Below are 24,251 nucleotides of genomic sequence, written 5' to 3'. Positions count from 1 at the left end.
AGCGACAGGGGAAACTGCAACAGTCCGAGGACTAGTCAGGACCAGGGAGGTGGCAGTGATGGAAAAGAGATGCAGAAGGACTTGAGACCCATACTTGGACATAGAGCCAGTAGGATTTGCTAGCTGATTCCACGTGGGCATTGAGGAAGCAGAATGAGTTGGAAACGACTCCCAGGTTTCCAGCAAGAGCAGCTAAGACAGTAAGCAGGCTCAGAGAAGTCAAGGGACCTGTCCAAGGTCACAATGCTGCAAGTGGCAAAGGAAGAATTTTGTCAAAATTTTGTCTGCCTCCAAGGCCATTTACTTCCAGAGCTGACACTCAAACAATTTTGTTTCCCAATCCTGCGGCCTCCCCCAAAGGTACATAGCTAGGAGCAGGGGCCACTGAAATTTATGTGCTATTTTTTTAAAAGAAGGGTAATAAGAGATTGCTGCTTTATAATATTTAAAACAGTGCAGTGTTGACATAAATGTTTCCCAATGATATCTGGCCATAGTCAGATCTGTTCTAGAGCAATCTTGCCTTTGAGGTGGTCCTAGGAGGAGGAGGGAACACACACAAGCTGACCACTCAGGAGCCAGGTAGTCCCCAGAGGGGGCTCAGGACCACTCAGGAGCCAGGTAGTCCCCAGAGGGGGCTCAGGCACACACTACACCAAAGCCATCTCATGGCAGGGCTATAGGCACACAGTCCTGCTCAAGTTCTGTGGCCAACAGAAGCCTGAGGCAGCTTCGGAGCCCTGGGATTCAGCAGGCCACCAGCAGCCACCTCGTCTTCACCCTCCCCAGAGATCCTTGTAACGCAACCTTCACTGGCCCAGGTGAGAGCTCCTGAGACGCCTTGGGCCAAGAGACCAAAATTCTTTGGATAATGTTATTTGAATCCGATCATTCAACAAGAAAACCTACCACATGCCAGGCACTGGGAATAGAGCTGTGAACAAAACAGCCAGGTCCCTGCCAACATGTTGCTTCTAGTCTAGTCAGTTTTCACTGGACTGGGCAGCCCAGAAATCCAAAGGATTGATCAAAAACACCAAGCAAGGCCAGGCCTGGTGGCTCACGCCTGTAATCCCAGCACTTTGGGAGGCCATGGCAGGCAGATCACTTAAGAACTGGAGTTCAAGACTAGCCTGGCCAACATGGCAAAAAACCCGTCTCCACTAAAAATACAAAAATCAGCCGGGTGTGGTGGCATGTTCCTGTGGTCTCAGCTACTCAGGAGGCTGAGGCACAAGAATCACTTGAACCTGGGAGGTGGAGGTTGCAGTGAGCCAAGATTGCGTCACTGTACTCCAGCCTGGGTGACAGAGCAAGACCCTGCCACAAACAAACAACAGACAAACAAACAAACACCAAGCAGTACAGGACTAAGCAGGACATTCATGCTCATGATTTTTCAGATTCATGAAACCAGGGGAACCCGCACCCTGAAAAGTGGGTACCTTTGGCTCAAGATCAGAAAAATTAATGACTTCATCTGTTGGAGAAAGTGATGTCTGCCAGTTCCAGAAGGACAGGAACTCATGTTCAGTGGCTAGAACAGTGCCGAGCACACAAGAGGTACTAAATACACACTCAGTGAGTGAATAAATAACTGAATGGAAGTAGGACCTCAGCTCTGTACCTGACCATGCTTCATCCCTTCCCCCCTCCTTGGGGCCACCAGTCAGCTATGCACCCTAGTTATATGCAGACGTGTGCATCACACTAGCTGTAAGCGTCCAGGACAGACTATTTTGCTCATCAGTTAATCCTCTGTGATAATTAATCAAGGTAGCAGGTAAAAGGTAAGTGATCAATGGGTGCATATGAATAACGAGTGAATGTAAAGGAAAGAAGAAATGAGGGGGGAAGAGAGAGACACACATGCGCACACATGCGCACACACAAAGGCAGGCAGTCAATTCATTTACACAACTACGCATCATACAGTAGCCCCAGACTACTGGGGCTATTCTGGGTAAGATATTAGATGACAAAATTGTGTATAAGAAGGAAGTACAAGGACCTGGGTTTGAATCTTCATCCTGCCATCAGCTTGCAGGGGATCATCAGATCTCCCTCTCTCCTGTCCCAGAGGTAAGGATGAAACAGGATGACATCTATACAATGCTGGCCTTGTAGCTTGCCCCTTCCTTCCATGCTCCAACTTCAGCTCCTCTCCTGACTGGCTGGGTGATACAGGCATGCCGGTCCACCACTTGCCACCATTTCCCCCTCCTAAGTGGAGAACTGTGTGGCCCATCCCCCACTGGGCTGGTACCAAGGCACAGATCCCTCCAGGAGGCTGGGTGAGGGTGTATGCTGCTTCCTGGGGAGGCTCCCAGTTGCCAAAGAGCAAGGTTGTAAGAACAGCTGGGCCTCTGGCTCTCAAAGAGAGAGTATGGGGCCGACAGGAGGTGGGGTGGGAAGGAGACGCTAGGAATGAGGGCCATAGTCATGCCGACTCAAGCTGCACCCCAGGAGCCAAATGCGGGTTCGCTTTCCTGGTTAGGTCTCACACATCCTACTGCCTCATACAGACTACATTCCTGGTGTCCACACAGAACTCTGGCCACCCCCAGCCACTGGGAATCCAAAATGGTGGCAGGAGTCAGGCAGCTTTCTCTCCCATCTCTGGGAGAAGGCCTCATCTTAAACACAGGAACGCAAGGATAGAGGAGAGGGGAAAGAGAAACATGTCCAGTCAGGATCACAACAAAAATCCCCTTACCAGATCCGCCTGCATCTTCAGTTCAGGAACCACAAGCAGTAAGAGCTTATTCAGGCGAACCTGTGGCTTTCACCCTGGAATCCCAGACTCTGCAGCACCCACCTCTCCCAGCTAGAACTGCTCAGGCAGCGGTTGCCACTTCCTTTCAACAACTTCCAACCGGGAAATTGCTAAAGAAAAAAAAAAAAAATGGCTCCATGCCAGCAGGCTCTGAAATCATTTCCCCAGCTGCAGCCAGAACATGAAGCTGAGACTTTTAGCTGTAACCTGTGGGACAGGGGGCAGCTTGAAACAGCCACAGTGTGCAAATCCAAATGACCGGGAGCAGGGAAGGGCCCCGCCTCTGAGCTCCCTCCCATCTCATTTCCTATCCCTGGCCCTTCCACCCTCCAGCCAAGTGGGAGGCAGCGCTCCTCACCCCGTCACTCTCAGCCCATCCCCATGTGAATGCAGCCTTCTCGCTAGGAGTTTTATTCTCCTTTAAACAATTCTAATGTTCATTTGGAATTCCTCCCCCTCTCTCATACACGCTTCCAATATCCCCCAAGAGGAGCCCCAACCCCTACACTGCACACAGGGAAAGCTGCAGGAATCTACTCCGGCTCCCCGCCAGCCTCCTCACAGACTCCTTCTCATGCGCTTCACGAGCGTTCTGATTTCCTCATCCTCAGGGTGTCTGCAGATATTCTTCCCTCCGCCTGGTGTGCTCTTGCCTTCCCGGACATCCGTCTTTCCCTGACTACCCAGGACGAGTCGGCCCGCTGGCTCCAACAGATCCCATCCCAGAGCCATCAGGGCATCTGGGGCTCTCACTTCCTGTTTCACCCCAGTTTGTGCGCTCCTGGGGCAGAGGAAGGTGTCTTCAGCATTCCAGCTCTCACCACAGGGCCCTGGTCAATGCAGTCATAGCCAGATGTCTATTCAAATTAAAATTCATTACAATAAAATAAAACACAAATTTCAGTTTCTCAGTTGCACTACACACATTTCAAGTGTCCCCAAGCCACATATGGCTAAGGGCTGCCACACTGAATGGACAATACAGAACGTTTTGAACAGCGCTGCTCTAGATGAAGGTCTAATGGTTGGGCAAACATATGGAGGCATCGCCCAAGTTCTGTCTCCAACATCTACAGACAGGGAAGAGACGAGGAACCAAAGGTCAGGCATGCAGCGCCGCAGCAGGCACGGAGCCACAGAGGGCTGGCATCTGACTCAGGTGGGAACAGAAAGAAACCCACGCAGGGCCACCTCAGCCACACCAGGAACCTGGAAATGCAGCTGCCGTGCTGTGTGACCACATCCACGTCTACCCCCTCTCTTCCTCTAGTAGAAAAGGCATTATTTCCTGGAAACTTTAAGACCGCAAACACTATCCAACCAAAAGACAAAAGCTGAAATGGTATTTAGATAACCCTGCAGGGATGGCCCCTAGGAAAGCAATATAGAAAAGAAAGGAGAAGATTACACACACAGATGGCTGCACACACAAACGATCCATGTATGTGTTTTCCTAAGGGAAAAATCAAAGTCCTAGTCATGAAGCCATGAAGAGTCAAGGTCAGCAGAGAACTCGAAGCGACTGAAGGGACAAATCTCACCACACAAAGTTTCCCCAGGAAGCCTCAGGGGACAGCCCTGGGCAGATCATCTTCAGGCACTGACTGCACAGATACTGGGGTGCTTCAGCACTACCAGGTTAGCAAAAGGAAACAGACAGACTTCACGGATTTTGTTCCCTTCCAAAGCAAAAAAAAAAAAAAAAACCAGACAGACAGACAGACAAATATTGAAAGAGTCCTGTTTTCAAGTCTGGCATCCCTGACCTCTATCCTGCAGTGACTTTGGTACATTCCTTCACCCAGTAAGTATTTGCCAGGGCCTCCCATGTGCCAGGTGTTACAGCTGGGCACCTGGCCTCTTCTGGGCGCGGGCTCTCATCTTCATTCAGGTGCTGAGTCATCTGAACCACCAAGTTGCCTGATGTCACTGTGTGCGCGTGTATGTGAGCAGGTAGGTATCCCTCAGACACAGGCATTCATATCATACCTTGAAGAAACTGTATCTCTTACTACTCTACTGTTAAAGAAGGATAACAGGAATTTTTATGGATAACACAGATGACGTTAAGACTGAAAACCTGCAAAATGATATCTATCATATGATCCCATTTCAGCAAACAAAAAAAAAGAGAAGGGAGTAAATTTGCACGTCATTTTAAGTGACTGTAAAATGCATGAAGAGGTCTGGCAGGTGCACCCACCGACCTGTTAACAAGGTGTTACCCCCGTGAAGTGGAAGAGGAGGAGGGCCTTTGCTTGCTTTCTAACACTTCTGTACTTGCTTGGTGTTGAAAAATTTAAAACTCCCATCTCTCAGTAACAATGGATAGCTGATCACATCTTGTGTGGGCTAAAGGAAAAAAAATGAGTGAAGACACACAAGGAAGCTTTGCCCAAAATCCACGGGAGAAAAGCCCGACTCGGGGGCACAGAGTACAGGAGTAAAAAAATTGCACCATGATCTGTGCGGCAGAGCTCCAACTGCTGCACACAAACATTACATAGGAGCCAGTGGGAAAAGCACATGATGAAACACCTCGAAGAGAGCACGGTATACAACTTACAGGAGGGCAGACACATCTGAGAGGCAAGGCAAAGCCACCATCTGGAGGGTTCAGGGGAAGGTGCCGCTCCACATGGTCTCTCCGAACCACCTCACCTGACAGAACTCCTTCTACTCTAGGCTCCTTTACTGTCCAGAAGCAGCAGCCATCTGAGGAAAGGACTTAAAAGGTCACTTAATCTGTCATTTCTCATATGGATAAACTGAGGCCCAGAGAGATGAAGTCACTTGCCCAAGATCTCACATTGTGTAAAAGGCAGATAGGCCCATTCTAGATACCCATAGGATCTCAGGTCCTGCCTGGGTCAACCATGGCCACGGCCATGCAGGTCCATCCTGCTTCCACTGGACAGTGGTTCTGGGAGGCAGGGTTACCTCCCTGCAGTGCCCACCACAGTGGGCACTAGCAGCCAAGTGAGCATGCTATGTCTAATTCTTGCCTGGAAAGAGGGGACAAATGCCATGACTTCCTGGCCCCCTCTATTCCCCCCAGGACTCCTCCTGATGCTGGTGGTGTCTTTTGGTCCAACCTCTCTCACACGTACGGGGAACCATTCCTTCAGGGTGCCAATCTCTGCAGTCTGAGCTACCTTGGAGGAGACTTCTCTCCAGGCCAAACTTCAGGGTCAGGCAGAGAGGGGTCCAGCTCTAATATCCTCCAAGCCAGACCAGCTGCCCCACAGAAACCCCCAAGGACCTATCCCCACCCCCTGGGCCAGGTTTCTGGAGATCTTGTTGGGTTTTAGGTCCCTCCTGAAGCTTGACAAAGGGAAGTCCCTTTCCCTGCAGACCTGGATCAGGCTGTCCCATGGGGGCACTGGCAGGACCTTGGCACTCCTCCCCCTCCGTGTGAGCCAAGCTGTCCTGTTGGCCCTTCCGGGGCTCTCTAGTTTCCTAAACAACAGGAGGGCTAAGGCACTAAGTCAGGTCAGCCAGGGAGAAAATTCAACTTTGCTTCTAGCCTCCAAGGCACCAGGCCAGTCTGGACATAACAGAGGCCACACCAACCCATAAAGACCTGGGCACCCTAGAGGGATTCCTGAGGCAGGACTAGGGCAGGCTGGAATCTGGGCCCTGCACCACACTGACCATTCAACACACCCAGGGACCCTGCTCCCTCCTATGACTCTGAGTCTTCTTCTGTGGGCATGGCCCTACGCAATTTCTTAGGAAACATACAGGGACAGGAACAGGGATGAGCTGGGGGTCTTAACTACCGCCCAGCCAAGTACAAGTTTAGAAAAGGTATATGTGCAGTCTACTGTCTGGTCCAGGTACACCTGGAATGAGAGTCTCATTAAAAAGTTGAGCAGGCCAGGCACGGTGGCTCACGTCTGTAATCTCAGGACTTTGGGAGGCTGAGGTAGGAGGATCACTTGAGCCAGGAGTTCAAGATCAGCCTGGGCAACATAGAGAGATCCTGTGTCTACAAAAAAATTAAAATATATATATAGCCAGGGTGGTAGTGCACACATCTGCAGTCCCAGCTACTTGGGAAGTGAGGCGGGAGGATCGCTTGAGCCCAGGACATTGAGGCTGCAATGAGCCAGGATTGCACCACTGCACTCCAGCCTGGGCAACAGAGCGAGACCCTGTCTCAAAATATATAAATAAATAAATAACCATTGAAGAAAAAGACTGCTTTTATTGTATTTTAAAAGACACTTTGGCAACACTGATTAAAATCCAGCCTAGCAAGTTCACTTCTAGGATTTTTTCCCTGTAGAAATACACAGGTGCACAAAGATGTTCTTGGTAGCAGTGTTTGTAACCATGGAAATACAGGTCATTAAGGGGAAAGAGCAGGTTCCTGAACCAAATGTCTGGCCTGATCTCATATGTACAAAAGAGACAACATGCAGAGGAATGTGAGGGCTAGAAAATGTCCAGAAAGATGAGCAGGCTTCAGGGAAATGGAATGCAGCAATTTTCTTTCACTTTATCTCCTTTGTTTCATTTTACCCCCTACAATAAACACATCTCTTCTAATAAAACCAATGGTTCATTTGAGAAGATGAAAACGTTCCAGTGGTGACAGTCGCAAAACAATGTGAATATATTTAGTATCACTGAACTGTAAACTTAGAAATGATTAAAATGGTAAATTATGTTATATGTATTTCACCACAGTTTTAAAAAATAAAAATAATAAAATCAAAACAAAGCAGAGCGAATGACTCACCAGGCTCCCTGGGGAAATAACTGATTCTAGAAGTGGGGTTAGTAAAAAACAGAGGGGGCTGAAGCATACCGTAGTGTCAGAAAGCAAAGGAAGTGCTACATACACACACACACATGCCAAACAAAACTGAAGGATGGGGCATGTCACAGGATGCAGGAACAAACCTGCAAGAACTCCCAATGGCCAAAGCTGGAAGAACTTGAGAAACAAAATAAATCATGTAGTATTGGATTAGAACCCAATGTGTAAAAGAAAAAGACATGAGCCTATACTGATATAAATGACTGAATGAATAAATAAATGGAGGAGAAAAGACAACTTTTTCCTATAGAAAAGTTCCAAATAATCTGTAGATATACCCCCAGAGAAGACGGAGCTTAACCCACCTACCCCCCATACCCCCCAATCCTAAGGGAGGGCTCACTTCCAAAAAACAAAGTAGTGTCAAGGTCATGAAAAATAAGGAAAGACTGAGAAACTGTCACAGAGCAGAGGAAACTGGGGAGACATGATAAATCAAAATAATGTAAACCATGTGGTGCCCTGGATTGATCCTAGAAAAGAGAGAGGACAGTAAAGGAAAAACTGGTGAAACCTAAATAGTCTGGAGTTGCGTTCATAGTAATATACCAGTGTCATTTCCTCAGTTTTGACAAAGGCACCCTGGTCACGACAACGTTAATGATGGGGAAACTGGGTGAGGGGTACACACGAGAACTCTCTGTACATCCCGGCAACTTTTCTGTAAATCTAAAATTATTCCAAAGTAAAAAGTTTATTTAAGAAAATAAACAACGGTTTAGAACAGTGGTCCCCAACCTTTTTGGCACCAGGAACTGGTTTCATGGAAGATAATTTTTCCAGGGACAGGGAGTGGGGGATGGTTTCCAGAGGATTAAAGTGCATTACATTTATCACGCACTTTATTCTATTACATTGTAATATATAATGAAATAATTATACAACTCACCATAATGTAGAAATCAGTGAGAGCCCTGAGCTTGTTTTCCTGCAACTAGACAGTCCAATCTGGGGGTGATGGGAGACGGTGACAGATCATCAGGCATTAGATTCTCACAAGGAGCACATAACCTAGATCCCTCGCGTGTGCAGTTCACAACAGGGTTTGTGCTCCTGTGAGAATCTAATGCCGCTGCTGATCTGACAGCTGGGAGAACTCAGGTGGTAATGCGAGCAATGGGGAGCAGCTGTAAACACGCTCCTCCTGCTGTGTGGCCCAGTTCCTAAGAGGCCAAGTGGACCCGTACCTGTCAGTGGCCTGGGGGATGGGTCCCCTGTTTTAGATGACAAACCACTTATGCCTAGTGTTCCATTGTTGGAATGCTAAGCACATGGGAGTTATTTATATCCTACTGCTCAAGGTCACTGCCAAGGTCTGACTGCAAAAATTCAAAAAACTGCAACCTCCGGCAAAAATGGGTTAAGAAGTCAAAAGATTCTCTGACAGACGTGGGTTTTTAATGCTGTTTGGAACTTTGGCTTCTGAATACTGCACCTATTTTTGATGGGCAGAACTTATAGAGCCAATTCCCACTGAAAGCACACAGAATCCATCAGGGCCAGGGTAGGGGTCAGGGGCAGCAGTGGGTATCGAATCAGAGTCCAAAGAACTGTTTGGGTTAAGAAACAGAATAAAATAGACCCATACCCCTGGGGCCAGCCCTTGTAGCCGAAGCCCTGGAGAACTGCTCTAACTCAGGGTTCCCCCATCACTAGGCTTCCACACATGTACAAGGAGAAACTCCCAGAGGTAGAACTGAACCAAGGTAGCCCTCTCCTCAGTCTGTAGGAGCTGAAGCTGGGTTTACTAAAGGAAATAGCCTTTTCTTTCTAGGGTTTAGAATACTCTGGCTACAGCCTAGGAACTGACATGAGATTTGGGAGGAAGAAAAAGAGAAATCTTGAGAAGGGGTTTCTGGAGAGTCTGGGGAAGATGGAATGACAGCAGCTAACGGTTCCTTGTGGTTCTTAAAGCCCAGGAAGAAAGCTGCCAGGCCCAGGTACCTCCAGCAGGCTCCTGCAGCCCAGTCCGCCATCCTGCTCCCCATCCACTCCAGCCTCACTTCCTCCTGGCCCTGCTGGTGAGGACACCCTTGGTACCAATTGGGGGGATGGAAGGAGGACACTTGGCCAGCTCTGTCAGGCTGGTGTGCTGCCCTCTCTGTCCTAAGCTCTGGGCTGACTCCCGCTGTCTCTCCTGATTCAGAAAACTGCCTCTAGTCAGCCGTTCCCAGCCTTCCTTCACTCCCCAGGAGGCTGTTGAGAGCTGCCGTGTGTGCAGGCCTCTCTAGCTGCCTCTGCTGGGTCTGGCTCTCACCTGGGATTAACAGTAGCTGAGGGTAAGAGAGAGGTGGGAAATTGTTCATTTTTCCTCCTCCACCCCCGCACTTGACTTTCACAACTGCCTGTGCCAGCAAGCAGCACATGGGTTATTCCCATTTCACAAAAGGAGGAGACTGAAGCTTTGGAAGGTGAAAGGGCTTGGCCAGGTGACTAAATCCAAGCATTCCAAGAAGAAGGAGAGAGAAGTGGTTGAGACTGAGGACTCACAGTCAGGTGTGGAGGGGCACCCGGCTCTGCTCCTCTGTGGCTCTAGGACCCTGGTGAGTTTCTCTACCCACTGAGTGCTAGCTTCCTCAACTGTGAGACGGGGAAAATGGTCTCTATTAAGTAGGGTGTTGGGATAATTAAATAACACATCAGTGTACCCATCATGACACGCCAGATGTGCTCTGTGTCAACTTTGAGGCAAAAGAACCCAGAGGCTCTCAGGGGCCCCAGGACCCCACTGTGGCCACCAGTGCAGCTCAATAACCAGACAGCAGAGGCCTCCCAGGACAGGGCTGCTTGGGCTCCTGGCAGCACAAGCCCTTCATGAATGAAAAGGACGTTGGCATGGGAAGAGGGGAGTGCTACTGCATCCAAGAAATCTTTGGGGCACTTGCCCTAGCCTTCCTGGAGAGGGCCATCTCACCTGGGGGCACCAACTCTCCCAGGGCTCATGGCAGGTGACTCATGGAGGTGACTCATGGCAGCAGGCATAGCTGGGAAGGGGGTTCTTTGGGGCTATGATCCCTACACTGGCCTCTCTTGCAGGACTTAACTGAAAGCCAGAGCTAAGAGTAACCTGTGTCACACCACCCACTTGGGGCCAAACCCTGGGCTATTGGAGACATCTACCATGTCATGATGAAATCTACTTACTCAGTAAATAAATAGGTATTTATTTTTATATCTGTCGCAACCAAGCAACTGCCATATTGGGCCCAACACTCAATGGGGATTCTGTGGCAAACAAACCCAAACAGCAAGGCCGTGTCTCATGGTGCTCGCACCCCAGGGGGAGCAGACAGACCACAGACAACAAATCAGCTAGGTCACTCCAGAAAGTGGTCAGTGTCATTGAGAAAATAAACTCAGGTGCGCAGGCGAGAATGATGAGCAGGGGGTGATCTTTAGATCACATCACCAGGGACGACTGCCTGGAGGCGGTAACAACACTCAACACCAGAAAAATATTCACAGGATGAGTCATGGGCAGAGCACTCCAGGGAAGGGGGGAGCAAGTTCAAAGGTTAGAGTCTACCGAGCAAAGGAGAAGGTGAGCAAGCAGAGGCGAGAGAGGCCAGATCAAGGAAGGCAACTGGCATTTATCCTGAAGGAAACAGGAAGCACTGAAAAAGGATGGGATCTAAGTCACCTTTCTAGGTAAGCACCCTGGCTGCTGGGTGGAAAATGGAATGCAAGGGGCGAGGTGCCGCTGCAGAGATTCTGCAGGAGGTGACAGCAGCCTGGACCATGGTGCTGGAGATGGGGAGGGAGAGAGGCAGGCGGGTCAGCAGTGTGCCTTGGGGGAGAGCCACAGGGCCTTGCCCACACAGGTGAGAGCAAGGGAAGAAGTTATAGCACATTTTAATTTGGACTAGCCATGTTCTAAGTGCTGGATAATCATGAGGCTTGTGACTACCATACAGGACAGTCCAGATAGAAATTTTTAAAAGATTTCCATATTGAGGAGAGGAAGAAAAAAAAAAAAAGACCTTAATGATCATAGATTTTCTGAGTGTTAGGTGTATGTATGTGATTTCTTTCCTTCTCTGTTTCCAAAGTATCTATATATAATGAATTCATGCTGCTTTTTACACAGCAGCAAAAGCCAATATTTTTAATTTTAGGATAGAAGTAGGGGATTTATGAGATCTGACTGGGTGAACCATGCCTGCCAAGTAGGACTAATCTGCACTCCATGAGAGCTGACCTGCACCCCTGGCACCTGGCAGAGTACACACTCCGGGTACGCTGGTTGGTTAGTTGGCTGGCTGGCAGGTGGGTAGGTTGCACAGACAGGAAGAGAGAACAATGGAAGGATGACAGCATATTGTAGCAGTCAGAAGACTAAACTAAATTCAGACTCTTATTTCCAAATTCCAAGCTATCATTTACTAGCTGTGTGATTTTAAACAACTTACTTAACCATTCTGTGCTTTAATTTCCTCAAGTATAAAATGGCAACAATGATAGTAATTTCCTTATAGGAGTTCATGAGAAGTGAGATTATCTGTCTTACAAAACACAGAAACGTTTAACACAGTGTCTGCCACACAGCCAATGCTTCCAGATATGTTGGCTGTTGTAAGTATGATGAACAAATCAATGCCCAGCGTGGGGCTGCCCTAGTTCATCAGGCAATAGCATTCAGGGCACTTGTTGGAGCCACATGTACCCTGGATCCCTCCTGGCTGCTGCTGTCCCTCCCCATCCTCCTTCTCAAGAGTAGAGAGCATCAACCCTTAGTCTTAGCCACGGGGAAGCTAGCCCTCGGGTTTGTGTGTGTTCCCTCTGCTTGGCCCCTCATGCCTATCCCTGCGCTGAGCCCCAGCTTGCATACCTGCACCACCTCCGGCCTCACGTTGAAAGTGTACAGCCAGTCGCTGAAGCGGGGGTAACTGTTGAGCTCTGGGGTCCTCTCACCGGGAGCCACGCTCAGCTTGCACTGCCTCTGCTTACAAATGTAACGGACCAGCTTCGCCTGCAGAAAGTCCAAAAAAGAAAGCCTGTGTTCATCTGTGGCCCAACCATATGGCAGGCCCAAGCACACTACAGGGGAGCTCAGGCAGACACAAGCAATGTGATGAGGGAAGGGGCTGGCTCTCCTCTCTGCTGTTTGCAGGGGAGGGGAAAGGGTGGAGAAGGGTCTGGGAGAACAGGCAGAGGCTGGTGGCCACCCATGAGCCCCCTGCCCTACCCAAGGCGGCTGACACTGCCCACCTCAGGACATGAGCGTCATGGGCAACACTGGTCAGAACAGAGAGCTGGGTTAAATATAAGGCAGCCTTCCTACCAGCCTGGCCAACATGGCAAAACCCTGTCTCTACCAGAAATACAATAATTAGCCGAGCATGGTGGCACATGCCTGTAGTCCTAGCTACTTGGGAGGCTAAGGTGGGAGGATCGCTTGAGCCCAGGAGGTCAAGGCTGCAGTGAGCCATCGTCACACCGCCGCACTCCAGCCTGGGTGACAGAACAAGACTGTGTCTCGGGAAAAAAAAGAAGGCTTTCCTGCCAGGGTGGGGTCAGGGAGTTGGTAATTGCTAATATGGAAGACCTGCTGGTTTGGGGAGAATGGGTAACCTCCCGCCTAGGATGCTTCCAGCAAAGAATCCAACTGCCTGGGTTGGGATCCAAAGGCTCAGTCACACCCTAGCTCTGTGACCTTGGACAAGTTACTCAACCCCCTATCAAAGTCTCCATCTTGTCAAAGGTCTCCATCTTGTCCTCCAGAAAAATGGGGATAACAGAAGCTGACTCTCAGAGAGATGGAAGAAATGCCGCGTTTGGCACGTAGTGAGCACCGCAAGTGTAGCCATGACCACTGAGCAGCAGCAGTATTGGCCAGGGTCCTGGACTCAGATTCCCAGTAGGCTTTCAGGGATCCACACCCTGAAATGTATGCACATTTCAGATATGCAAGTCTGTGTATTTTCTAGAGTTATTGTCCAAAGCTTTCAAAAGACTCGCAAATGGCTAAAACTTCAAATAAGATAAGCTTACACAAGGACAGCCTGACTTGGGTCAACCCGACAAACACTCGGCTCTGACTGGGTGCCCGGCATTGGACTGGGGAACATGGGATACAGAGAAGCACAAGGAGGGCATGGCCCAGGTATGATGAAAAATAAGGGACTCGCATTCCAAACAGAGGTCAGTTTGGAATGGAACTGATGGAACAGATGGAAACCAGCTCACCGCCAGAAGACCAGGGAGCTGCCTGGCTTGGCTACGGCCAAGTGACCCAGGGACCCAGGGAGAGCTCCTGAAATGTTGCTAAGACTCTGGTGGCCTCCTAATGGTGACTTCCAAGCATCCCCCCAAAATAAGTACCACCTTCACAGTCTCTTACAGGAACCTGCCTTCTGAAGACACTTCTCAACCCTGCTGTCCCTCATGGTTTTGGTGTTAATTCATTCCTTTTCCTTTCATCTGTAAATATAGGTTGTGCATTTCGAATCCAAAAACCCAAAATCCGAAACGCTTCCAAAGACCCAGAATCTGAACCTCTCCAAAATCTAAAACATTTTGAGCACTGACATGATGCTCCAAAGAAATGCTCACTGGAGCATTTTGGATTTTGAACTTTTGGGTTTGGGATGCTTAGCCATTAAGTATAATACAAATATTCCAGAATTCTAAAAAATCAAAAATCCAAAACACTTTGGACCTCAAGCATTTCAAACAAGGGATACTCAGCCTGTATCTCACTATATTTTTCTTTTTTTGGGATGGTCACCAAGGCTGGCAGGCTGGGGTGCAGTGGCACGATCTTGGCTCACTGCAACCTCCGCCTCCTGGGTTCAAGTGATTCTTGTGCCTCAGCCTCCCAAGTAGTTGGAACTATAGGTGCATGCCACCATAAAGGGCTAATTTTTGTATTTTTAGTAGAGACGGGTTTTCACCATGTTGGCCAGGCTGGTCTCCAACTTCTGACCTCAGATGATCTGCCCACTTCCGCCTCCCAAAGTGTTGGGATTACAGGCATGAGCCAGCACTTTGGGAGGCTAAGGTGGGCAGATCACTTGATCTGAGTATAAAACAAAACACTCAGGATCACTGCACCAGGACCTTAGTACATTCTTCTAAAGAGCAAGGACTCTTGTTAACAGAGTCACAATATTTTACAAAGAAAAAAATGATGAATTAATAATTTTTAATTTCAAATACCTAGAAAGACTCCAAATTTCCAATTAGAATAAAAACTTATAACCAGTTTGGGGCCATAGACCCTTTTGGAAGTCTAGGGAGGCCCATGATCTCTTTTCAAAGAACAATACTTTCATTTATTTCTTTTTTTTATCTTTATCTTTTTTTTTTTTGAGATGGGGGTCTCACTATGTTGCCTAGGCTGGTCTTGAACTCCTGGGCTTAAGCAATCCTCCCACCTCAGCCTCTCAAAGTCCTGGGATTACAGGCGTGAGCCATCGCACCTGGACAGAACAATGCTTTGAAATGTATAAAACGACGCACTTACAATTACAAAGGAAATCAATTCTATTTAAACACATTTATCAAATTACTGAAAACTGTGATAGATGGCCAGTCATGGTGGCTCACGCCTGTAATCCTAGCACTTTGGGACGCCAAGGCAGGTGGATCACCTAAAATCAGAGGTTCGAGACCAGCCTGGTCAATATGGTGAAATGCTGTCTCTACTAAAAATACAAAAATTAGCCAGGCGTGGTGGTACATGCCTGTAATCCCAGCTACTCGGGAGGCTGAGGCAGGAGAATCACTTGAACCCAGGAGGCAGAGGTTGCAGTAAGCCAAGATCGTGCCACTGCACCCCAGCCTGCCAGCCTTGGTGATCGTCTCAAATAAAAAGAAAAATATATTGAGATACAGGCTGAGTATCCCTTGTCTGATTGCACTTCAGCCTGGGTGACAGAGCAAGACTCTGTCTCAAAAAAAAAAAAAAAAAAAAAAAAAAACCTGTGATAGAGTCATAAAAGCTTCTTTATTAAAGTATTAAACATCCAACAGTGCATCTAATAACTGCCATAACTTTAAAGTTGTGACAAGTGTAAACTGCTTTTTCAGATAGCTCCACAACTGTGATTCCTACTGGTGACCAAGTCACAGGTGTTTGTTAAGATAACTGTGCCTCATTGCCTACAACCAAGTGGAACGACACGCTAAATTCCAGTTAAGGTTAATGAAAATAAAAGTGCAATTTTCTTCCCCATCTACGTTCATGGATGGACCCCCTGAATTCTATCCACAGACGCCAGGTCAAGAACTCCTATGGCTAGAGAGATGTGAGCATGAAATGAGACCCATAATAATGAAACCACTGCTGCCACATCAGCGTTTCTGAAATTTCCCCCAGAAAACTAGTTTGGCCCCAGGCTCACCAACAATCTGACAGAGCCAGATTCAACCCCCTTGGGGTTACTTAACCCTCTCGCATGGCCCCTGCTCCCTTCAGGGTGCTAGGGGCTCAGTGGCAAGTGCAGACAACTGCTGGAGAGGGAGCACTGAGTCAGAATCAAAATAATTCCACACTCTCAACTGCACAGTTTTGATGTCTGGTGAAACCACAGACCCAGAGGCTGATCCCCTGACATTCCTGCAACCCCTGCCCCTCACGCGCCCAGAGCAGACCCTGCTAAATCAAACATACTGCTGAGGCTCAGGACTCTGAGTCTACTTGCTGTCCTATTATGGAACCTAAGCCCTGGGGAGCACCTACAGAGCATGAAGCTCACAACCGTAGACACACGAGTAAGCTTTTATCCTACAGGTCTAAGTGGAGGCACTCATGTGCCCTATCCTGGCTTACCCCACTCTGATCCATCCCGCCCAGTGAGACCAGAGGCAAATTCCAAAACCAGGGCCCCAACTTCCCCCAGCCCCCCAGCTCCGTTCCATAGCCCCTGGCCCTGCCCACCAGGCACACACTCACCCAACAGCTATTCCTCCAATACCTGCTGGAGTTTCCTACCCAGGCCAAGTCAGAGTCCGCCTCTCCCCTTCCTGGTGTGTCATGTGTGACTCTTTCAGAGCCCCGATCATGAAGTTACTATCATACTACAGTTAACAGCTTCTGCCTCGGTCTCCCCCAATAGACACAAGCTCCCAGGCTTCTGAGTTGAACACATCTGGGTTCAAATCCACCATATACTAGGCTGCACTGCCCCAAGGAAGAAAATTAATTTTTCTGAGTCTCAGTTCACCCACCTGTAAACAGGAATGATGATACCTAGCTCATATTCAACTACAGCATGGAGACCTCCAAAAGACTAGGTTAGATCCCCCTATAATTACACATCAGGGCAGGGGCCGTATTTCCCTCATATCCCTAGTTCCTACTACAGCACCTGGCACATAACATGTGCTCAGGAGTGCCAGAGGAAGAAAATGTGTGGTTCTTATCCCCATGTTTCTCACAGCCAGCCCTTCCCTCCATTCCACGCGGCTCTGAAACCACCACTTCAAAGGGCTGACCAGAGACAGGTCTATAAATCAAACAGCTGTGCAAACTCAAAACCACTCTTTTCTACATTAACTGGAGAGGTCGGGCTGCTGGCACTAAAAGCAGCAGCACTAGAGCCCTTCTGTCACTGGCACATGGCTTTCAAGGGTCCTGCCTCTGGGAGTGATTCATAACATATGCCATTTGCACAAGACTTTGGCCACCACAGGCCAACATTGAGATGAGCCCACCTGGCCTTAGCCTGAGCCAGCGTTTGGGCCTTCCCCAGTCCAGCCTCCCCACAACCTGCCTTCCTTTTCAGCTTTGAGGCACTGGGTCCCCTGCTAAGCAAGCTCTTCCCAGTGACTCTCCGCCTACAAGGATCAGCTCAGACACCACTTCATCCAGGAAGCCTTCCTCAAGCCCTCCAGCCCCCTGCCCAGATCACATATCGCAGTTCTGATTTTTCACGCTTGTCTGCTTCCCTCTTCAGGCTGGAAACTCTGGGAGGTGGGGGTCCAGCTGGTGTTCTTGGTCACCAGCAGACCTCAGGAGCCAGCACAGCACCCAGCACATGGTCTGCTTTTTTTCTTTTTTCATAATAGAGATGGGGTCTTGCCATGCTGCCCAGGCTGGTCTCTAACTCCTAGGCTCAAGTGATCCTCTTGTGTTAGCTTCCCAAAGTGCTGGGATTAAAGGCATGAGCCACTACACCTGGCCTGGTTTGCTATTTTAAAACCTTTGTTGAAAGGATGAACACACAAACACACAATACATTGTGCCAGACAGGCACACAAAGTTTATCAAATGGCAGCGAAAAACAAACACCAACTGGGCAAGTGATGAGACAGGGGTCTGAACATCTCAAAAGCCAGGGCAGCTTCCCTAGAAGAGGAGCGAGCGGTTTCTTTTTTTAAAGGCCAGTAGAGATCCCCGCTAGACAGCCCAAAGCAGGCCCATGGGTAGGACTGTGCAGAACTTGAAGTGATTCTTCTCTGCACCCAGATAACCCATAAACCTGACTAGCTGTGCCTGAGACAAGGAAAAGGGAAGACATGCAGTGCAGCACGACCCAGCTACTGGCAGGTCTGGTGTCCTGGCAGCTGCTATCTCCCAGAACTTGTCAAGAATCAACCTCTGCAGATTTGGGTTCTGCTGATGGAGCAAAACTTCTCTGGTTGACGAAGGATGGAGGTGGCCTGCAGGCAGCCACTCCCGTCAGAGTGAAATGAAGCTGCTCTCACTTCTTGGAAAGTTGGTTGCAGTCACAGAAGCGCCAAGGGGCTACTTTCCCAGACAAACCACAGTGGGGCCTGCCAGCCGAGCCCTGGGGGCCTAAAAGGGGACCTTTCATTGGTAGCGTCATTTTCTCTTAACCACAAAACCGCAAGATATAAATTTTCCGGAATAGACAAGCACCTGGGGTTTCAGGGATGGGACCAGCAGCAAAAAGGAAAGAGTCATTAGGTCTCTGGCCACAGGGGAGGCCCTGGGCTGGAACCAACATCTCTCACGCCCCAATATTCTTTTGCTTCAAGAATGTACTGTGGGCCCACCCCAGCCCTGACCAGAGTCTGACTTACAGAAAGAGAATAGCATCAGGCCAGCCACAAACAGTTGGAGGGTGCTACCGATACTACAGCAGGTGCTCACTAAGTATCTGGGGCTGAAGGAGCTCAGCTGTAGTCCCAGCTCTAACATCTAAAATCAAAGATCTTGGGGAAATCCCCCTTGGCTCAGCTTCAGTCTTACCACCTATAAAAAGAGTATCATTTTATGGAGGTTGAGGCCAAGTGAGTTGCCATATACAAAGTGCTTGGAACAAACAAAAAACAAACCACGGGTCCTATTATTCTACCACTGGTTATTCCAGCCATACCTAGGAGTCAGTGTGGCTCCATGAAGGACATCTCTAGCCCTAAAGTCCCTTGACACCACTCCCTTAGGTGAACATAGCCATGGGATCTAATCAGTGAGCCTCACTTTTCCTACCTGTAAAATGGGGTTGATCTACCTCAAAAGGCTGTTGTGAAGGCTTACATGAGAAAAATATGAATGCAAAATGCTCAGCAAAACGTGTGGAACACAGAAAACACTCCTGTGCGGCAGCGGACGTGGGTGGTGTTCTTCTCAGGCGAAGCCCTCACGTTCTCTCTTATTACCTCCCTAGGCAATACAGAAGATACGGGTGGGAATCTGCCCGTGTCAGAGATGGGACTAAGGAAGACCCTGAAATCTGGTCTTGACTTCAGGACAATGCTGGAGGAACCCACGAATCAGATATATTTCTTCTAAAGGCGAGAGGGCCAAGACCTGTACCCACCCAGCTGACTCCAGGGAACCCAATCCCATCCTCTTTTGAGTGCTCACCTCCAACCTCAGCACCAGAGGATGTGATGGGAATGAAATGACATCGGCTCCACTTGCCCAAAGGAACATCTGCACCCGTAACCTGGCATCCTGATCAGCCTCAGTGTCATCTGCCACCCCAGCTGCTCTGGTATGACTCTGGCACAGGCCTCCCAAATGGAGGCTCCATGAGTATCACTTGGATGGTGGTGAGGCTTGTCAGACATCCCTGGAGAGCGTGGGCCTGGTTGAGCAGATACTGTGCCAAGAAGCACGTGCCACTGAGGAAAGAGACTTCTTCAGGTAAAGGACACAGTCCCCAGAACTGCAGGGATCCCCAGGAACATGGAGGCCTCACACCCCTACCCTGCAGGTCTTTTCCTTGTCATCCTTCCTTTACACTGCGCCCCAACCTGCCTCTCCATAGCTGGTGCCCCATAGCATGGGTCCTGGGCCCATCCTCCATGGTGTGTCATGGCTGTCCCAGGCAACCTACCCGTGGGTCAGTCTGATTTGGGAGGCTGGGTTCCTCTGTGGCCACAGAACCAACCATCCCTTGGAGGCTGCCACAGTGGAGCTGGAGCAACAGCTGCCTTGCCTCTAAAAGCAAGACCATTTAGCACCAGCTAAAATGGCAGTCTAGACAGAAAGCTCCCACGGGCTTCCACAGGGTGTGTGGACAGGGATGGGCCAGCCATTGTGCTGGACTGGCTGGAAGTGCAGCAGTGACAGGCAGATGACCCACGCCTCCTGTTTACCACCAGCACCTGTTCTGACTGGTCAGAGGCCATGCCTACCATTAGTTAGTGGTCCCATCCCCACCTGCGAGAGGCTTGGGTTTGGCAGCCAGGAGGCTCTACCCCTCGCACCATCACACATCAGCTGTGTGGCAGGATCTAGATCACATCATCTTAGTCTCCTTCTCTGTAAAGCAGAGAAAATACAATACATGCCCCATAGCACTGCTGAGAATTTGCTGCAGACTCACGTATGCAAAGTGTTTAGTCCAATGTCCAGAACATATAAAGTGCTCACTAAATAGAACTCTGTTAGTGTTACTCCTGCTCAGCCTGCAGAATGACCTCGAAAAGGAGAAGCATGAAGACTTTTGGCAGGTGCCGTTTGGATTATACCCCACCCAGGCTTTTTAGCACCTTTGCAAAAAACACCTCTTTCCAGACGACTGACTTTGCAAACAAAGTCAGCTCCACCCTAAAATTGCAGGGCCTGAGATGGGGAGGTCTCTTCTGTGGGCAACTCTCAAACCCATGATCTTGGCTATGTTAGCAGCCAGATGCCAAGGCCTATTATAGGTTGTCACCCTAACCCTGACTTTGGTCGTTGGCTGACACAGGACCCTCTCAGTGGCCCAGATCTTCATGTCTCAGAAGCAGGGCAGGGGGTTAAATCTGTTGTGACAGATGTCACAGATGTTAACATATAAATGAGCAAATGAATCCAAGGCACAGGCTAACATGGACACTAGTTTCCCATGTATAGTAGCAGGCTCCCTCAGTTACAGAATCATGTCAGTACTCATTTGTCAACCTAGTAGCGTTAACAATCTTTTCCTTATGTATGGTACCATATCACTTCCTCTACCTGGACTGTCAATGAAAATTCCAGAGGCTAGGAATTAGAGTAGATCCCCAATAGCACAAGGGTGACTGATGTCCCAATCTTCACACACACACAACCCTAAAGCTGGCAATGTCCCTAAAGCACATCATTCCCTCCACAAAATACACTCATGTGTAACTGAAAACACTACAGACCCTTCCAGACTTCTGATGGGATGTACTGTGTATTCAACATTGAGTAAAGAAAAACAAAGCTACATCGGGATGTGGGTACTGGACAGCACACTGGGCTCACTCACTGGCTCAGGGATGCTCACCTGCATGCCTGCCATCGAGTCCAGCCTCAGCCAAATGACGAGTCACTGCTCATCCTTCACCGTCACTCACAAATCATAAAACCTCGCATGTGAAACCCACAAGACTTAAAGGTGTACTTCATCATTCCCATCTTACAATGAAGAAACCAAGGCACCAGCCTTTGTAACTTTCTTGAATCCTGTGGTTAAAGAAGGAATTCCAACCTCAATCTAATGCTCTCTATGCACCTCTCAAAATAATGACTCCTGCAACCCACACCCTAAGCTGTCTTGACTGGTACAAGCAGGATGGCAGTGGGCAGGGTCTACCTCTTTTGCGATCCAAAGCCCAAAATCCAGCCATGCCTAGACTGTTCCAGGCAGTGAATCCTGTGAATAAGAGCCACAGGCTTGCCCACACCCTCTAAATGTATCCAGCCACCCAGCTGGGCCACCACCTCTGGTCCTGACTTGCAGTAACCTACCCTCTGGGCTGTACCCCACCCCTGGCTCTAAGCCAGCATTAAATTCATTAAAACTAGCCATCATCCTGCCTATAACCTGAGGTCATCCCTTTTAAGAAGACCCTAGTATGCTTTACAGAGTGACACGAAGCAACTGGACAGCCACTCCACTCATCCATCACTTGCCTCTTGTTTTATTTAGTCCTCCTGTGGCAGGTGCAGTTGTGGACCAGCTTCCAGCTCACCAGCACCCACAAGACCCTGACTCCTTTCTCCTCAGTAGGCAGCACCAGACTCTTACGTGGTGCCCACAGCAGTCTTTGCTCCTGCCAAGTCGCTGACTACACCATCCCGAACTTCAGGATGCCACCAAAGCCCTGGCAACTTACTCCAGCCTTCACTCCAGTGGTCCCTGAAGCTGCTGCTCCTCCTCCACTATTGACCCGTTCTGTCCATGCCTCGGGGAAGCTCCCCTTACATCTTCCACTTCGTTCCCAAAGCTGGAGTGCGTTTCTGGGGACTTCCCGCCAACCCAGCCAGCTAAGCAGTCTAGCCTGGCTGCCATGGCCAACTTGTTGCAAAATGATTTCTGAGAATGTAAGGAGGCCTCTGGAAGTTGTGATGCAGCTGACAGTTCCAAGCACAGGAACGCAGTGACCATAGCACCCAGCTCCAAGGGCACCAGAGGCAGCCCTTGGCTCCCAGCACTGCCCAGCCCTCAAGGGCACCCACGGGGGCTGACATTCATGGGCATGGGACAGAGCAGGAGAGGCACACAGGGAAAGTGGGGCAAGGAGAGGAGAAAGTACAAGTGACCTCAATCCCTGAGCTGGGCATTTCACAATAGCCAGCCCTCTCCCGGCCTGGCCCGTACCCGCACTCTTCTGGGGAAGCTGCCAGGCTTTTACATTTGTGTAGAGACAACCTCCCAGCCAAGCCTCCCACCAGCAATCCTGCCTTGACGTCAAACTCGGAGTCGGGGAACTTCAAACACAAACAAACAAGTCTAACCCAGACCACAAGTGGAGACATTCCCAAGGAGGCCAGGGGTGAGAACGGCCACAGCTGGGAACTCAGGGCCTCCTGCCCTTCCCTAAGCTCCACTGGGAATGCAAAGTCTGAGGACCTGACAACAGACTGTAGATGGGAGATTCAACCCCAGGCTGAGACAAAACGAGCTCACTTGTCTAAGAGTATGACTGACTGCCTTTGGCTGGTGCAGCAGTGGGTGCAGGAGACCCTGTATGGAAGCACTGATGAGTTAGCTCCTCTGTGCAACTAGGCACCCACCTTAGATAAATCACATAAATCACCTGTTCCCACTGCTCCAGTACTAAGCATGAGCAGTCAGGGAAAGAAGACTGTGGTCAACTATGGGTTAAAAGCACCCATGATGCTTCCTGGGAAATGCAGAGCTTGAACTGGGCCAGAGTGAATGGCCAAGGGCCCGAGTTTTCTCAGCAACAACTGCTAGGCCATTTCATGCGCCACAGACATTGTGAGATGCGGCAGAACCGAAGAGGAAGGCATTTCCCTGACCTAACAGCCTAATACAGTTCCCACCTGCAAAGCCAAGGTGAGTCAAAACACTGCTCTTCAGAAAGCAATTATTTGAAGTCAGTAAATGATCTGTCTTGATCTGCCTTTCAAGTTTTCCTTCCTGCCTCAATTGATGTAACCCCCCAATATCTCATGTGCTGTTAGTACCCGCAGTCCTTAGGGGCTGTGGGGACCAACAGGACTAAATCATGAGAAAGAAAGACACCCACTTTACCCCCTAACTCCCCTGTGCCTGAAGCAATTGAATAAGGGCAACAAAGAACTTCTGCCCATCATCCAGTCATTCAACAACCAAACCTCTTCCCAATGCCAGGCACCGTTGGACTCCAAGGACAATGGTCGTAAGCGGCAGGGGTCCATAATTTTCAGGAACCCACACAAGTTGGGGGAACAGATGTGTCCGCACAGACACCTGACCGCAGGCTAGGAAAGGCAAAGCAACAGACAGCAGGTCTGAGCGTCCATGACACAGCAGCCCCGCTGCTCGGTGCTTCTGCTGGGAGGCTGAGGGGAGTGCTGGCCCAGGTGTCAGGAGCCACAGGTGTGGTGTTGCTCACAGACCAGATACTTCATCAACACGGCCTGTGTCCCAGTTCAAACACACACTCCACGTGTTTGTCTGAAGGTCACCAGGCCCACAGGGCACAGCCACGAACTAGTTTACCCCCTCAGCTCAACTCCTCAATCACAACAGGTAATCCTGGAGTATTCCTGACATTGCAAACTGAAAGGCACCTGGGTGTGAATTACCAAGCAGGGGCCTAGGGAAAAAGGCAGAGGCTGCACCTAATGGCAAAGGTAAATTTCTGCCAATGGGCCAAACCCCTTACCTATCCTTAAGGCCTGTTCCCTGGGGTGACACTGGAAGGGAGGGATGGGGAAGGCAAGGCACCTTAAACTCTGACCTATATGCACCAACTATGAGAAGGAGACTGTGCCCAGTGCTGGAAAGATAGAGGGCTTTCTTTCCGGGGACGTGACTGTTGGCTTAG

At 49.4% G+C, this 24,251-nt stretch overlaps 1 protein-coding gene across 2 annotated transcripts in view; it reads right to left on the bottom strand.

Annotated features, from left to right (window-relative positions):
- Positions 1 to 24,251, bottom strand: part of KSR1 (kinase suppressor of ras 1) — a 169,871-nt gene that overhangs the window by 63,302 nt on the left and 82,318 nt on the right. For both annotated transcript variants that reach the window (XM_054535603.2, XM_054535602.2), the window contains exon 2: positions 12,433 to 12,573. In XM_054535603.2, coding sequence (XP_054391578.1) covers positions 12,433 to 12,573 — 141 coding nt within the window. The remainder of the gene's footprint in view (positions 1 to 12,432; positions 12,574 to 24,251) is intronic.

The sequence above is a fragment of the Pongo abelii genome, chromosome 19 (assembly GCF_028885655.2).
Source record: "Pongo abelii isolate AG06213 chromosome 19, NHGRI_mPonAbe1-v2.0_pri, whole genome shotgun sequence".
In the NCBI taxonomy this organism is placed as follows: Eukaryota; Metazoa; Chordata; class Mammalia; order Primates; family Hominidae; genus Pongo; species Pongo abelii.
This window is presented reverse-complemented; position numbering and strand designations above follow the sequence as displayed.